Source organism: Narcine bancroftii, chromosome 4 (assembly GCF_036971445.1).
Source record: "Narcine bancroftii isolate sNarBan1 chromosome 4, sNarBan1.hap1, whole genome shotgun sequence".
Lineage (NCBI taxonomy): Eukaryota > Metazoa > Chordata > Chondrichthyes > Torpediniformes > Narcinidae > Narcine > Narcine bancroftii.
In genome coordinates this window covers 191,167,565-191,185,332 of record NC_091472.1, presented here as the reverse complement: position 1 = coordinate 191,185,332, position 17,768 = coordinate 191,167,565, and the positions used below count along the sequence as shown (strand labels likewise).

The 17,768-nt window shown below is 43.7% G+C and overlaps 1 protein-coding gene across 6 annotated transcripts in view; it reads right to left on the bottom strand.

Moving 5' to 3' along the window:
• cux2b (cut-like homeobox 2b) overlaps positions 1-17,768 on the bottom strand; it is a 392,464-nt gene that overhangs the window by 117,094 nt on the left and 257,602 nt on the right. For 5 of the 6 annotated variants that reach the window (XR_011356280.1, XR_011356281.1, XR_011356284.1 and 2 more), the window contains exon 6: positions 16,326-16,463. The exons of the other annotated variant lie outside the window; for it this stretch is intronic. Coding sequence is in view for 1 of the 5 variants with exons in the window: in XM_069933362.1 (XP_069789463.1) it covers positions 16,326-16,463 (138 nt within the window). In the remaining 4 variants the exon portion in view is untranslated. The remainder of the gene's footprint in view (positions 1-16,325; positions 16,464-17,768) is intronic. 6 annotated transcript variants of the gene reach the window in all.

Genomic DNA, 17,768 nt, shown 5'->3' with positions numbered 1-17,768 from the left:
CACAATTTAAATATTAGATAACATTAAGAACAAAATTATCCAATGTAGGGAGATTTTAGCAAAGGGGTAGACAAACAAGGGTTTGACAAGGTTTACAATTTCAGGATCCTCCCTTCTAAGTGTGCTTGTTTGACTGCACTGTTCAGCAAGACGTCAAAATTGTATCAGTGGTATTACAAGCCCACCCACCCCCCCTCCCCCCTGCCACCCCCCCTCCCCCCTGCCACCCCAACCTGAGTTAAATATATTTGGTAACAACAGTTTCTGTTGAAATGTATACAGTCTCAAAAATCAGATTGCAAGATCTCAGAGAGAAAATCAATGCTGTGACTTTAAACATCCTTCTGTATTGATGCCAACTCATTCAGATGGTTGTGAGATAAAACATCACACCCATTCACATATCATATTGATTAAATACTGGAATAAATAATGAAATTCTAATGCTAGCTTACTAGGTTCTGAACAATGAATTTAACAAAGCTTTAGGTATATTAAACTGCACATCAGGAAGACTAGAATAGCACCAAAAATTGGGGCTGGGAAATTTGAATATTTATACGGTCCTTTCATATCTTGGAGTTGGTAAATGAAACCACAGGAACCAGGGTCGTAGCCGGGTTCTGACGTTAGGGGGAGTGAACTATAAAGAAGGCATCACGACCACTGTTCCTTCAAAGCTGTGTGCGTGCACATACGTTTTGCAACCAGCGCTCAAAGGAAATTAATGTGCACTCATCCACAACACATACCAAATAATTTAAAATTCATTATGCATTTTTATCTTGCATTTAACAAAGCAACTATAACAGCCTCTTTTGTCCCGGCTTCATTCTAGCAAAGCACAGAGTACCGACAGGAATCTTTCACCTTCCGCTCTAAGCCCTCCTCCCGCTCTCTTGCCTAAAGTCCCACTCTCCTCGCTCCCCAACCCACCCACCCCTCCTCCATCCCAGTTTGCTCTCTTCCCTTCTTTTCATATCCTCCCTCCAAACTTCACTGCCCAACTCATCTGCCACCCCTCCCCTTCCCTTCCAACCTAGATCCCCTTACCCTCCATCTCCCCTCCCTCTGCCCCCTCACTGATCCCGCTCACCTTTCCCACCCCTCCTCTCTCCCTTTGCCCCCCCAATCCCTCCCTCTTCCCCTTGGCAGCCTGCTTCACCTAGTGGACACCGTTGGCATGTGACCGAGGAAAGCAGCGGGAGAGCAGGCAGAGGCTTGGAGAGCGAAGCGGGTGGGACCACCCGGCCTCGCTACCCAACAATGTGGTCCCATCGCAGGATCAATTGTGAGGACCACAGACCTGCCGTGGATGAAGTGCCACCAAATACGCCTACACATGGCCAAAGGACACAAGAAAATTGCAACTTTCTCTCTGCACGAAACACCAAAAGACATAATATGGCTCGTTTAGTCATAATTACAGTAAATCTTCAGCCATCAGATTTCAACTGACCATCAAATCCAGTACTTGCCTTGATTGCATACACCTTATTCTCTGGGTGTTTTTTCCGAGCCAGGTACACTTTATCGAACCCCCGATGCTGATGGGTTTGATAATAATGAAGTCCTTGATGCTGGGGGCTGCCAACACCTTGATTGCCTTCACATTCCTGTATGGGATGGCAGGACTAGCATCATCAGTGTTGGGAACCTCCATCTCCCAATTGGATCCCACAGACCATTCCCCACCATTCCAATGGAAAGCGGGATGCCCTCCAATGGAACGTTGGCGCCCATTTTGTGGCTCACCGGACAGGTGCACTTCTAAACGTTTTCAAAGGTTCTGCTGGGGTCTGACAAACAGCTCATTTATGGTTGACTTTGCGCTTCAATAAGATGTCGGGCTGGAACTGGTACCAAATGTTAATAATGGAATGCACTTTAAGAATGCTCATTATTATTTTGATTTAATTTGTTGTTAGTTCTGTGTTTTTGAGAAGTGTGATCAGGCACAGCTGAAGCTGCTTCAATGGGTCCTAAGGATGGACTTGCCTGCAGCTGGAGTTGGGGTTACCAGTGTGTCTGGTAAAACAACATTGTTTATCATTATTATTAGCGCTGAAAGCTGCTCAAGAAAATGGTACAGCATTGAGTTGTTTGACGCTTTTCAAGAACACACATGGCCCGGAACAGCACATACCGATCGTTGGCGACAAGGTGCAAAGGCATCACTTGTGAAAAATGTGCTTGGAAAGAGCAGCTGGTCCCCCTGCACCCACTCCCCCCTCCCCCCCCTTAGCTAAGCCACTGATAGGAACAGGCGCAATTAACAACCCCTCCAGCTAGTTCTACTGCAGTATGGCAAAGCTGACAGAATGAAAGTAGGCCTCAAGATTCCTGAATGAACAGATTTTGGCCAAATCCAGCAATGTTCCTAATGAGTCATATAATAAAATGTAACATTGCAACCTTCAACTCAATACGTCTCCAAAGATCATTGTGGGAAGAAACACAGTGGCAGAATGGAAATAGCTGCAGGAAATTCCTGACTAAATGTTCATCTGGGAACAAATCCGTTGCTGGCACAGTTAGATTACACTTCAAAGCAAAAAAATTTGGGATACAACAACTTCTACAGGGCTAAGTATTTAGGGCAGAGCTTTAAAGGAAGAGTTATTATCATTCATTCCACTAAAAATAATGAAGTGGGGGGCTGAATAAGGAGGAACAACAAAAGAGAAAATCACTTAGTACCTAGAAAGAAAATGGCAAACTGGAGGTCAACATTGGGTGAACTTCGCCCTACCAGGTTCAGGAACAGCTGCCACCCCTCCACCATCAGACTCCTCAATGGCAAACTCAATCAGGGACTCATTCAAGGACTTTTGTGCACTTTATTGATTTTTTTTGTGTGCTCTCTGCATTGCACAATTTGTTTACATTCTTTATCTGTTTACAGTTCTTTATTTGCTTACATGTGTACTCTTGGTACAGTTTGTTTGTACTGCCAATAGGAGGTAATTCTGGCTGGGTTGCAGGAAAAAGGATCACAGGGTTGTATGTGATGTCATGTATGTACTTTGACAATACATCGGAAAGATGAGAACAGCATTGAGCTACGATATCTAAACAAAGTAATAAACGGTAGCTGATCTGACGTTGCATTATTTGATTATCCTTCTGGGTCGAATCATATAACAGTGCTTTTCTTAAACACGTGCGTGGACACCTATGAACTTGGGCTGCTTTTAAGCCATGTAGAGTTAAGCACGAAAGTCTGAAGATGCTGTGATTGTAAAGAACTCAGCTGGACTCGCCGCATCCAGAGGACGTAAAGATTCATCACCGACGTTTTGGCCCAAGCCCTTCCTCAAGGTGTGAGTAAAAAGCACCTGAATTAAAAGGCTGGGGAGAAGGGAAGAATGGACAGGGAGAGGAGTACAGACTGACAGACAAAAGGTACTCATTGGATATGGATGAGACACACGAGAAAGGAAAGGTAAGAATTGACTGGCGGGGGCAATAACGACGACGACGACAACATTGTTTGGAAAAATGGGGGGTGGGGGGGCTAACAGAAAATACTATTAATGCTATACAGTCAGAGAGTGTCTGCAGTCCAAAAAACCTGTGTGTAAACAAGTGATTAGCTTTACCACTGAGTATAAATGTATATTTTACAGGAGGATTTTTGGTACATTTGATGAGATTCAACTTTATTGTCATTGTGTCAAGTAAAACACAAAGCCAATGAAATACAATTAGCAACCGACCAGAAGTTAAAAAATAGCGCTATATACAAACAACCACAAGCAAATAAAAATAAGCATACTCAGCAAGCAAACAATTATAAAAGTACTGATAGTACAATATGAGTGCAGTTCCACAGCAGGGTCACAACCTTGTGGGGGGGGGGGGGGATAAAGTTCTTCTTGTGCCTGCTGGTTCAAGAGCAAAGGCTTCTGTAGTGCCTACAGGATGGAAGGAGAGTAAAAAGTCCATAGTTAGGGTGAGATGCATCCTTGATGATGCTCTTCTCCCTGCCCACACCGTTCCTGATAGATCTTCTCAATGGTGGGTAATTGGATGCCACTAATCTGTTGAGCAGTTTTCACCACCCACTGCGGTGCTTTACATTCTGATTCGAGACAACTGCCACAACACACTGAGATACCATATGCTCTCAGTGGTACAGCGGTAAAATCCATCAATATCCTGGGACAGAGGTGTACTTTCTTCATGCTCGGCAATAAATAAAGGCACTGTTGCACCTTTTTGATCAGGATGGAGAAGTTCAAGAACCAGGTGAGATCATTGGAATTTGAAGCTTAATACAAGTTCCACCACAACTCCATTGATGTAAATAAGGGCACGAGTGTGGCTTCCAGCACACCTGAAATCCAGAATGATCTCCTTGGTCTTCTGAGTGCCAAGATGTTGTCGGCACACCACGTGTGCTGAACCTTGTCCCTGAATGTTGTCTCATCATCCCTTCTAATCAGGCCAACCACCGCAGTATCATCTGAAAACTTGATTATGCAATTAGAACCATATACAGGAACACAGCCATAGGTGAAAAGGGAATACAAGAGAGGGCTCAGCATACAGCCCTGGGGCATACCTGTGTTCAAGGTGAGAATGGAAGAGAAGAGATGGTCTTAACTTAACAGGTTTGTTAGTCAGAAATACCAAGGTTTCACGATAGAGGGATGAGCTGATACCAAGCTGACAAAGTTTGGTGATTATTTTGGAGGGAATCATAGTATTAAATGCTGAACTACAGTCAATGAACAGCATTCTGATGTAAGAGTAAGAGCTGCCCAAGTGGGTCAAGACAGAGTGAAGTGCCATGGAAATGGCAACCTCAGTCGACCTGTTGATACGATAAGCAAACTGATGGGAGTCCAGGGTGAAGGGCAAGCAGGATTTCAAATGTGATAATACCAGTCTCTCAAAGCACTTTGCAATGATGGGGGTGAGTCCTTCAGACTCGCGGCAGTGGGACGCTTCGGAGTTGGTGTGATGGCGGCAATCTTGAAGCTCATGGGAACACCTGCCTGGGCAGGTGTCCTGTATTACATATGTAATAAGCTGTAACTGCAACAATGCTATTTACACAAGCTAACACCAAATGGTTATTAGGCTTTGCAAAAGCAGTGCAGAAGTTGCTCCAAGAAACATACAAAACCAGATGGTAACATTTAACATTAAAAGTCTGCTTACAAGGTACCAAGTACTTTTCTTCTTTTTCTTCTTTGGCTTGGCTTCGCGGACGAAGATTTATGGAGGGGGTAAAAAGTCCACATCAGCTGCAGGCTCGTTTGTGGCTGACAAGTCCGATGCGGGACAGGCAGACACGATTGCAGCGGTTGCAAGGGAAAATTGGTTGGTTGGGGTTGGGTGTTGGGTTTTTCCTTCTTTGCCTTTTGTCAGTGAGGTGGGCTCTGCGGTCTTCTTCAAAGGAGGTTGCTGCCCGCCAAACTGTGAGGTGCCAAGATGCACGGTTTGAGGCGTTATCAGCCCACTGGCGGTGGTCAATGTGGCAGGCACCAAGAGATTTCTTTAGGCAGTCCTTGTACCTTTTCTTTGGTGCACCTCTGTCACGGTGGCCAGTGGAGAGCTCGCCATATAACACGATCTTGGGAAGGCGATGGTCCTCCATTCTGGAGACGTGACCCACCCAGCGCAGCTGGACTTACCACTGCTGTAAAAGCATAACGTTCAATCCATATAAAGCAGCAGATGCTTAGTACTGCCATCACTATTCATTTGGATTTTAATATGTGTAAAACAACCAGAGTAAATAGACGCGTGGCTTTAATGTCCCGAAGAGTAATTCATTTGGCATAGGCTCATACATGGTGCGGTGATGGGATCAATACTGAATTATAACCGATCTGGATCTCAAATCAGATTTTAGATTTATTGTCAGAGTACATAGATGACATCACATACAACCCTGAGATTCTTTAACCTGCAGACGTGGCAGAATTACCACTAACTGGTAGGACAAAGAAACTGTACTCAACTTACACATGTAAACAAATAAAGAAATGTAAACAAACTGACTGTGCCATACAGAGAGGGGAAAAAAATCAATAAGGTGCACAAGAGTTCGTAAATGAAGATTAGAGTTAAGGATAGGGCTAAACTACATTAGACTAATATTTTCTTTAAAAAAACGATGTTCACTTATTGCTATTAAAGATCTATTGCCAATAAAGATCAGTTTCGTATATCCCTTTACAGGATTGGAACACATGTTAAAGTGCTTTGTAATAATGCTATGAATGGTGCGGTTTTCCATAGCACTGAACTTGCTTGGAATGCATTAACCGTGTTGTACTCTTATTTTGTCTGGTTTACAAGTGACCCGTGAGCCAACAGTTTGGTGACTCTTTCCTGCCTCCTTGGGTTAAAGAGAAATCAACAGATGCTTCTTTGCAGCTGATTCCACCTCCAAGCTTCACGTGGCAAAAATCAAACCCTGACTCTCCAGCACCAGGTCCATCCTCCCCAACAGTAGCCACTTCTTCATCATCTTCTCCTAAATCATCCAATTATGTACTGTATCATTATTTTAAAATGCTGAGGTTATTTGGGTGTTTCTTAAGTACATGCATAGAAACATAAAATATATACTATATATTCTAAGATAAACATTTGACCTACTGATACTAAATATGTACTTGTTCTGAATACAAATTTGAACTAAAGACAGATTGAGATAACGGAACTCATTTTTAACCTGGGGACTGCCTATACCTATTATACACCTCTCTCTTCTTCCAAATCAGATCCTCAATATCCCTTGAAAACCAATGATCCTTATGCCTTCTAACCTTGCCTTTGATCTTGACTGGAACATAGAGGCTCTATACTCTCAAAATTTCACCTTTGAAGGTTCTTCACTTACATTGTACATCTTTGCCCAAAAACAATTTATCCCAATCCACATATCCTAGAACCTTTGTCATTTCCTCAAACTTGGCCTTTCTCCAATTGAGTATATCAACCCGAGGTCCAGACCTAACCTTCTCTATAATTAACTTGAAACTAATGGCATTATGATCACTGGAACCCAAAATGTTCCCTTACACCTATCCTGTTCTGTTCTCTAATAGGAGATCCAATATTGCACTCTCTTTCGTTGTTCCTCTGTATATTGATGTAGAAAACTTTCCTGGACACATTTGACAAACTCCAAGCCATCCAGCCCTTTTACAGAATGGGAGTCCCAGTCAATATCTCTCTACAGATTTGCTCCTCCAATTCTCGTTGACGATTGGATGGTCTATAATACCTTTCTCGTTCCTCAGCTCCACCCATATAGCCTCAGTAGATGAGCCCTCTGGTCTGTCCTGCTTGAGCACAGCTCTGATATTTTCCCTGACAAGCAATTCCACTCCTCTTCTTTTCATCCCCCATTTTCTATCGCATCTAGAGCAACAGAAGCCTGGAACTACCAATCTTGCCCCTCCTGCAACCAAGTTTCACTAATGGCCACAATATCATAATTTCACGTGCCAATCAATGCTCTAAGCTCATCTACCTTTCCAGTGCACCTGAGAACATTTCAACCACGTACAACCCATTGATGTCTAACAGCGTATGCAATTTTCACATCATCTTTTCCCTCCTCCACCCCTCTATCTGCTCTGACACCCTGGTTTCCCTCTCCCTGCAAATCTAATTTAAATCAACAGGAGCAGTATTAGCAAACCTCCCTGCAAGGATTTTAGATGTAAACCATCCCATCAGGACAGGTTCCACCTTCCTTGGATGAGAGCCCAATGATCAAGAAACCTGAAGCCCTCCCTCTTGCATCATGTCTTCAGCCACATGTTAAGCTGCATTATCCTCCTATTTCTAACTTCAACAGCATGTGATATGGGTAGCAATCCTGAGATCACTACCCTTTAACTTAGTGCCCAACCCCCCTGAACTCTCCTTACAGGATCTCCTCATCCTTCCTACCCACATCATTGGTCCCTATATGGACCACGACATCTGGCTGTTCACTCTCCCTCCTGAGAATGTTGTGAACTCGATCTGAGATATCTTGAGCACTGGCACTAGGGAGGCAACAAACCATCCGGGATTCTCGATCTCTTCCATAGAACTTCTTATCTGTCCCCCTAACTATGGAATCCTCTATCACTACAGCTTGGCTCTTCTCCTCCCTTCCCTTGTTAGCCACAGACCAGACCCTGACTCCATGCCAGAGATATGATCTCCATGGCTTGTCAGTGGTAGGATTCCCCCCCCCCCCCATCCCAATCCCGAACAGTACCAAAAATGGTATACTTGTTATTGAGGAGGATGGCCAAAGGGGTGCCCTACACTACCTGCTTGTTCCCTTTCCTGACCGTCACCCATCTACCCTCCTCCTGCCTCCTAAGTGTGATAGTGCCTCTGTTACTCTGTCTACCATCCCCTCAGACTCCCGAATGATCCATAGTTCATCCAACTCCAATTCCAAGTCCTGAACACCTCCCAATCTGCTGACTCAAGGAAGTCCTGCAAATGTTCTTTAGCCTCCTGTGACTCAATCATGGCCAGTGTCAAAATGAATTTGTAAAACAATTGAGGTTCATTGATTAATAGTGTGTAATTAGGGAGTACGGGGTTCAATAGCTAAAATTGCCTTTGACGATTTTGCATTTGCTCCACGGCAGATGCAATATCGTTTGCTCTCCACTCAGCTCTGGATCATACCTCAAACAGCAATTTATACATACGGTTGCTCTTCATCCACTATAGCTTGGCCTTCAATACAATTATTCCCTCAAGGCTGATCAAGAAGCTACAAACTCTAGGCCTCTGAACCGCCCCTCCCCCCCCACCCACCCCTCCCCCACTGCTCTGCAACCGGATCCTTAACTTTCTCATCGGAAGACCACAGTCAGTACAAATTGGAAACAACCTCTCCTCCTCACTGATCAACACAGGTACTCATTATACTCCCACGAATGTGTGGCCAGGCACAATTCCGATGCCATCTACAAGTTTGCTGATGACACCACAGTTGTCGGCAGAATCAGAAACTCCAATGAGGAAGTGTTAGGAGGGAGATAGATCAGCTTGTTGAGTGTGCAACAACAACAACCTTGCGCTCAACATCAGCAAAACCAAGGAGATGATTGTGGACCGCAGGAAACAGTCAGGGGAACATGACCCAGTCCTCATCGAGGGCTCAGTAGTGGAGAGGGTCAAGAACTTCAATTTCCTGTGTGTCAACATCTCTGAGGATCTGTCCTGGAGCCTCCATGTTGATGGAATCACGAAGAAGGCTCACCAGTGGCTCTACTTTGTGACATGTCTGAGGAGGGTTGGTATGTCACCGAAGTCTCTCATAAACTTTTACAGGTGAACTGTGGAGGGCATCACTGGTTGGTTGCATCACTGGTTGGTTGCATCACTGCCTAGTATGGAGATACCAACTCTTAGGACAAGAATAAACTCCAGAGGGTTGTTAACTTGACCTGTGACATCACAGGCACCAGACTTCACTCCATCGAGGACATCGACAGGAGGCAGGGTCTTAAAAAAGCAGCCTCTATCCTCAAAGATCCCCACCACCTAGGCCATGCCCTCTTCACTCTGCTACCATTGGGAAAAGGTAAAGACGAGCACTCAGCGGCACAAGGACAGCTTCTTCCCCGCTGCCATCAGATTTTTGAATAATCAATGAGCCAGACACTGCCTGACTTTTCATGCACTATTATTATTATTTTGTTTTTTAATGTAATGTTGTGTTGGTTAAAATATGAAGATTTACACTATGACGTTGCTGTAAAACATCGAATTTCATGACTTGTTCATGACAATAAAACCTGATTCTGAATCTGACTGTTTTTGTAAAAAAAAAATCTGGCTGCCCGTTGGAAAAGTCCAATGGTCGGGTTGTGGGCATGTCAACCACATCCAGGCCACTGATACACAACACTGTTGCTTTCTGGTCTATCCTGGAGCCTTTAATTTCCGAGCAAGCGCTGGATGGTTCGGTCCTCACGCTGGTCAGCTTGGCTTCCTGCTGCGTGGATGTCAAACATTCGACACAGAGTTAACCATTCAAAGCACATTCTTTTAACAATGAAATTTGACTGCTCTCTATGACAAGAACACTCAGCACATGCTACAGTCGACTACACCTGCCAAATGTCAGTTTGCAACCATACATCAGTGCAGGTTGAAACACCATTCCAGGCCAAACGTTCAGTGGCAAAATGTAGCTCACAGATTCTCCTAGTTCCCAATCAAGTAGCCAAAATTCTCAGTGACAACCTCCATTTTTCTCTCAAGCAAAGGTTCAACTTGTTGCTGTGCAAGGAACACTAAGTCAGTGAGGATGCTACAATGGGTCAGGACGGGCAGTGGTTGGGGACAGGTATCTAATTCATTTGCTGCTATTGCCTTAGCCCCTACACATGATAGGCCACGTGAGAAGTGCAAGTGCAAGAACAGTTCAAAGAGAGAAACAAGCTACGCTGTCTCCTCAGTCTTCCAAACTTGAGGACAGTTATGCTAAGGCCCCGGATGTCTTAACTGCTGTTCAGGGATGTTGCGGTTGTTGGGAATTCCCATGGAGTAGAAGGAGGGGTTTCAACAGGTTTCACCCATCTGGCTGCTGAATTGCTTTCAGGAACATCATTTCTGAAGTGCATTGAGGAGAGGGTTCAGGGGAAATCCCTGATTAGATTTTATGTTTAGGAGTTGGATCAGTTTCCAAATAAACTCCCCAACCTGCCCAAAAGGTCAAAGTAAAATACAGAATGTGCTGAATACAGCTGCTCAAATAACAGCTGTGGAGTTATTGTTACGTGTCAAAAGTCCTTCACCAAAATGTGCATTGAAAAAAAGAAAATCAACAGTCAAAAGGATCTCTGTGTTTACAAGTGAATTGAAAAGTTGGAGTTGGATTTGTTTAGTCCATTTGCAGCTCTGCGCATATTTGCTGATCTCCAACTCTCAAAGTTTGGTTTTGAAAACACAAAAACATACTGAATTAAGTAGATTTTCAAAACCAAAACTTTATTTGGGGGAAGGGGGTGGTCACTTCATGCATGTGTGTGTGTGTACATGGATGGAGACTGAGTAGGTGGTATTTTCGAGAATCCCATACCAGTAGTCCACTATAGGTTTGCACATGGGAATCGCCAGCCAGCAACCATGAATTTGGCACCCACTCTTCATCTTCAAATAATCTTTATCCTCAGTCGACCAGACAGAAAAACACTTCATGAATTTTGGGTGTTAATCTTGCACAGGGATCTTGCTAATTCTTTTTTGGATCATTCAAATTTTATTCATTGTGCTGACAAAATTCTACCACGCAGCAGTGAAGCCTAAATTCCTGTACCTTTCCAAGACCCAGATTTCCCACAGAATGGATGTAATGAATGCTGATAACACTGTCTCTACAAAATCCTCCAAATCCACTGGCAAGTTGAGTGAACCCAACATCAATATCTTCTCCCAGCCTCACATCCTCAGCATGGATGCCCTAGTAGCATGCACGGCTGTACCGGGTCAGCTACTTTTCTCGCATGCCCATTACAAACTCTCTGCTTACACCTGCCAACACGTGGAGAGAGAAAGATTCAATTACGCACTCAAAGCTTCCTTGAAAACATGCAACATCCTCGAGAATTTTCTCCCTACAATTGCTTAAAATGAAGGGATGATTATGAGAGCCTTGAGGACGCGGATCAGGGACAATGAAAGGTACAGACCACTCCCCCCCCCAACCAAAGCGAAGATCCATGCCTCCTCCCTGCCCTCATTGATCATCCACTACTCTATCTATGGAAGAGTCTGCTGTTCCCATACCGGTCTCATCACCTTAGCACCCACAAGACCGGAGTAGAACCAAAGATTCTCCATCGTTTCTCGCAAGTGTATGTGCACGTGCACACATGTTGGGAAATGGGTAGAGGAGTGCTTGCAGAGGTAGTCCAAATGTACCGACAAGTAGGAAATTCAGAAAACCCAGATGTCCCAATGGCCTGAACTGAGACTTTTTGAGATGGTGCTTTAGGTGGTCAGAGACTCGTTTTGCTTTTTGTGTATCTGGAGCTGGTAAAAAAAAATAGGGCAATTTTGCATTAATTAAATAATTGACATTTAATATACAAGGGCTAGGGAAATTTCAGAGACTTCCTGGATACGGACACAAAATGCCCCCAAGTCTCCAGGGCTGATATGGACTAAATATGGTTACAGGCAGCTTATGCTGTCAAATATACAAACCACAGGTCATAAATATGACCACTATTATTCGCTTGGTGCTGCTTAGTCATAATAAGGACAGAAACTAGATGGTCAGTAAATTTAATAGTTGTGCATTCATATACATCACAATAAACACGTTGGACAATCTGTTCGTCAACAAAGAAGATTGGTCTTAGATTATCAGTGACGACACGTGGAATTTTAATAGCCCCTGAAATAATTGACCGAAGCCCCTGAAATAATCAACTAATTCAGTTTCCAGCACACACTGCAAAATATTTATTTTAAATTCTATCCAAGTTCCTGAGATTGTGTTTATACGTTGCTTTAATGTTATTGCCAGTGAGGTAAAAGCAATCTTTCCATTGGACTGAAAATGTTTGTCCACTGAATAACTGATTAGCTGCAGAATCTATGTTTAATCAGTGCTCTAATAGCTCAGCACATTTATGACAATAAATGTATTGATATGGTAATTACCTACAATTGACATTTCAATATGATTACTAATTAAAGTGAAAACCACTAAACAGCTCGCTTCACAGGAATTAACACAGAGAGAAACCACAGAGCAGACAGGATATGGTTCTGCTCAGCTTTGAACAAACTCCATACATCATTGGTTATTGAGCAGATTGGCCATAAGATTTTAAAAAAATCAAGGCCACTACGTTGAACAGGTAGAACTGTTAATTCATAACCCTTAGAGGCAGTTCACCTTGACAATGGTCGCCAGCAGAATGAGGATACCAAGGCTCTCCTTACAGAATACTGGTATTGCCCGCATCTCACGTGTAGCATCAGCTCAATTCATTCTCAGTCTGGACGGACGGGCCTCTCGTTTACAAAGAGAGGGGCAAGAAGAAACTACTGAACTATGGCCCATTGACACAGCTTAAATTACGGAAGAGAAATTCAAAAGAAAAGGCTTTTACATGGAGTAATCGCTGAGCACTTGATACAGTTTCTGCAAAAGAGGGCCACGACTTACCATCTTGATTGAATATTTTGAAGATGGCACAATGTAAATGCACCATAGTTAATGCCCAATTGGATTTTCAAGGTTCCTTTTATTTCCATGCAATAATACATTAAAAACGTAATGTAAATGATATACTTTAACTTTTGCCTGCCGTTAGGCAGACAAAGAGTCACCAGTAGTATTGCCCAGCACCTCTTACGGGAAGAGAAAGAGAAGCAACAGGGAGTCACAGACTCTTCATCGGCAACCCGAGCTCCAGGCACGCATCTCCGGCATGATCGGGGAACCTTCAGTGTCTGGAGTCCTTCTTGCCCTCAGTACTCTCACGAATCCTGGCTCAGACACCTGGCTCCTATGAGCCAGTTTCCATCAGCCCACGGCCCACGCACATCATCCGTCTGCAAGTTCCCAAGAGCCCATAGCCTGGGCAAGCCCCTCAGACACCAAGCCCCTCGCTGGTCTGCCGCCATGGTTACCTTCCCTGTGGGAAGGTTTCTCCTCAGCTTCTCCTTCACAACAGGGTGTGTTATTCCCGTTCCTGGTGCCCTGTGCCGGTCTGCTGCTCTCCGGAGTCGTGGTCATTGCCGAACGCAGGCGCCGCCATCTTGGCCACAGACTCAACGGTCGCTGTATGAAGCTGCCAGCATCAGCATCTGGAGCAGTGCCACCATTTTCATGAAATATTTGATAAGATACCTTGCAGTATTTAATTTAATGAGGAGGAATCTGCTCTAATTGATGTAGAATTGGCTGTATACCTGAAGATCAAAAGATATTACCAGTGCTTGTGAATCTGCTTGGGAGTCATCGTCAACCTGCCATTGATCTTTCCCATCTGTACCAAAGGGCTGAGTGGAATGATCTGCAACTTTAATGATTTGTGATGGTTTGTGGAGGAGAAAGAGATGTGCGTGGGTCTCCAAACATTTGAAACACTGGCTTGTGTTTGAAAAGTGACAGGTCATGGTTTAATGCAACACTGAACAAGTCCCTGCACCTTGAGAAGCCAAATTTCCACCTGCACTGAGAGACAAAGATCTTGGCTTCATGCATCGTACCAGCATTGGGTTGGCCAGTCAAGAGATTTTAATTCAAAAACCACAAGCTCGTTGTTGTATTTAACTCTGGTAACCTCTGGATCAATACCAGAGAATTATGAAAATCTCAAAGGGTTCAGCCACTCAGGCCCAATGTGCCTTGTAGGTTAACGATGTGGAACTAACCTGAAGAGACCACTGTTACTGGTTATATTATACTTTATGTTATATATAAATATGTTTTTAAAATGCAAGAGCTTTGCTGAAGCCAGACATTCAGGTGCCACTGGCTTTGCAAAAGACAATGGAACTGCTTTGGAAGGAACTTCAGTAGTAGGTGCAAATCGAACAAAGTCCTGGCTCAAGTGCTGATAAGATCTTGATTGGATTTGGAGCCTTGGGAGGGGTTCTGCTTTTTACAAGCAGAGAGGGGGGAAAGAACCAACAGGATTTCTCTAGAAGAGAGAAAGAGAAAAAAAGAGAATTCAGTTTGATAGTTCTGCAGTAGCTTTTGGGAAGCTGCAACATGGCAAGCTGTTGAAAACCCCATTTTGAAGATGGGTTCTGAGTTCAGCCTGTTGAAAAACCCTTGTGGTCCTTACAAGAGGAAATGGCTGGGTAGAATGTTTCTCCTGAAACAAGGGAAACAAGAGGAACTCGATGGCGACCTGGAAGAAGAGGTTATAATTTGTAAAACTCATGATGGGCAAATTTCTTCAGCAAGACACTGAAGTGGCTGATTGGAGGAAATCAGTTTGAGTGTGTCCAATGAGCAACAAATCTCTCTCTGAAACCAACAAGAACCTTCCTGAGCAGTATCCAATGACCTTAAAGTACCAAAGACTGGTAAAAATTCATAAATGTTAAATTCTGTGCACAATATAAGAATTGCCTGATACCAATGAACTTGGAGAAGTGAATGATTGGACTATTAAAGCAAAGACCTTTCCTGAACATATACACATTACATACACATGCTCTTAGAATGAGAAGGGGGTTAAGTTAGGTTAATAGTAATAAGTTGAAGTCTGATCCTATTTTTATATTTAAAGAAAATTAAAAGCAACTTTTGTTTAAGTAACCATTTGTCCTAGTGAATTTCTATTGCTGCTGGGTTTTGGGGTCCTCTGGGTCCATAACACCACTCATCAGCACTTCTGTCACTAACTGTACAAGATGAAGGTAGTTGAGCTCAGTTATGCCCACACGTTCCTTCTCACTGGTTCCTAGCTGTTACATCATCTCACATTTCAACTGAGAATGCTGTAGAGGAGGGTACATTTATCAAATACATGGATGGGCTAAACACAGGGAAATGGGACTAGCTTGGGTCGATTTGATCGGCATGGACAACTCGGACGGAAGGGGCTCTTTCTATGCCGCATGACACTAAGCCTCTGTGGCTGTATGAATACGAATGTCAGCCAACAACCTTTATCAGAGTGTGTGTGAATCCGGTCCTACCTGCAAGTTTGAACTTCCAGCTTGGGGGTCACAGTGATATACAATTATGAGAAAACAGATCACAGTATCCTCTGAACCCTTGGCTATATAGGAGCCCTGGAAAATCTCTGAGCTTCAGGAGATTTCACCACAATCAGCGCAGAACCTCCTTTACAACATACGGGGTGAATTTTCACACGTGGCTGTGAACTGGCTACCTGACCTTTCACAACAGCATCCCTCTTTTGAAGATTTAAGCAACTGTAGGCAATGATCAATGCATTAAAAAACTGCGACTTCCACATCATACAGCAGTTAGCACAACGCCTTTACAGCGCCAGCGATCAGGACCAGACCAGGGTTCAAATCCCACGCTGTCTGTAAGGAATTTGTATGTTCTCCCTGTGTCTGCTTTGGTTTTCTCCGGGGGCTCCGGTTTCCTCCCACCGTTCAAAGCGTACCAGGGGTGTAGGTTAATGGGGTGTAAATTGGGTGGCATGGACTCGTGGGCCAAAACTGCCTGTTACCGTGCTGCATGTCTAAAAAAAAATAAATTGAGGATCCATCTCCAAGAGTTTTTCAAAATACAGAAACCACGTAATCAGGGCAAATTGTGCAGTAAGTTCATTAACTGAGAAGTTTCATGTAACTAGTTTGTCTTTCGTTCGAAGTTTACCATTTACCTTCACAGCTGAGAAGATCGGATTGCTTCTTGCAGTGTTTGAAGATCTCCCTCTCTACGTGATTCTCCGGTTCATTGCCTTGAAGCTGGAGCAGCCTCTCCTCATGGATTCGAGCTGCTTCGAGAGAAGGGACAGGGTCTGGAAAGAGTTATTACCGAAAGGTCTTTATGGAGCAAACTGAGAATAAGTATTATACCAATACTTAGATAGTTTTAAAAAGAGATTTCAAAAGGGTCAGTCTTCGATAAGAGTAAGACAAAATGGTTGGGATTTGAAAGAATGCTTATTTTAATAAATGTCAGCCAGCTTTTCAACTGTTATGTTATTAACTAGTCCTTTCTGATAAAAGGGTTTTCTACTTCATCCATCTCACTGGATTGGAAGCTTCAATATTTCATCTAGGTACCTAAATGTATCTTCAGAGTACGGCAATAGCTTTTAAATAATTATTTGAATAGTGAAATACCTTTTCGATCCACTTAGGTGCACCAGGCCCCTAAAGCAAAACTTAATCAGAGGATCAAATGTTCCTTTTGTTGTCACATAATAATACATTTAAAATGTAATTGTACACAAGATACTTTGATGTTTGTCTGCTCTAAGGCAAAGAGTCGCCAAGAGCATTGCCCGGCGCCCCTGACAGTAGCAAAAAGAGAAGCAAAAGAGAGTCCCTTCGGAGACCCTGAGTGTCCATGGATTCACCTCCAGCGCCCACGCAGCCTCTGCAGCCGCACGGCCTCCTGTTCGAACCATTGGCCAATGAATCCAAGGCAATCATTTAAGTTGCTTTTGACGCAACTTCATTTGTGGGAAGTGGGTACCAAGTAGCAAGGCCAGCAGTTACGATCCAGCCCAATGTTCCCATGAAGCACTGCTGGCAGAGAGCCTTCGTGAACCACTGCAGTTGTTTTGGTGAAAGACATCCTGTAATCATGTTTAGGTGAGTCTTCCAGGATTTAGATCCAGTGATGATGAAGGTCACGAGTTTCCAGGTCAGGATAAAGAGCAACTTGAGGAATATATAATAGGGCAAGGGGCCTAATCACAAGTCAGGGGCAAGGAAATACTGTTGAAAGTTTTCCCACCTTAAGGGTTAAATAAACACATTAAAAAAAATAGCTGACAACTATAACATCCTGTTTCTCATTGTGAAATTGTGGTGGGGGCCAATCTTTCCAAACCTGGGAAATGCATGGCTGGTGTCAAATTGTCAAGGACAGCCTGCGCGGGCAAAGATCTTTCGAGCAGGTGACAATTCAACTCAGGGACCTTATCCCCGAAAGTTCACGAGGAATGTGGCAGCAGTTTTAGATGCAATTCACTTCCCGAGGAGCTAAGCATCTTCCTTTTCTTGTGACAAACCTCATGGTTAACGCTGCTAAGCATGTTAAATTATTGGGAGTGCTTGTTTGCAGAGCTTTGTGGAAACTCGGACTCAAGGAT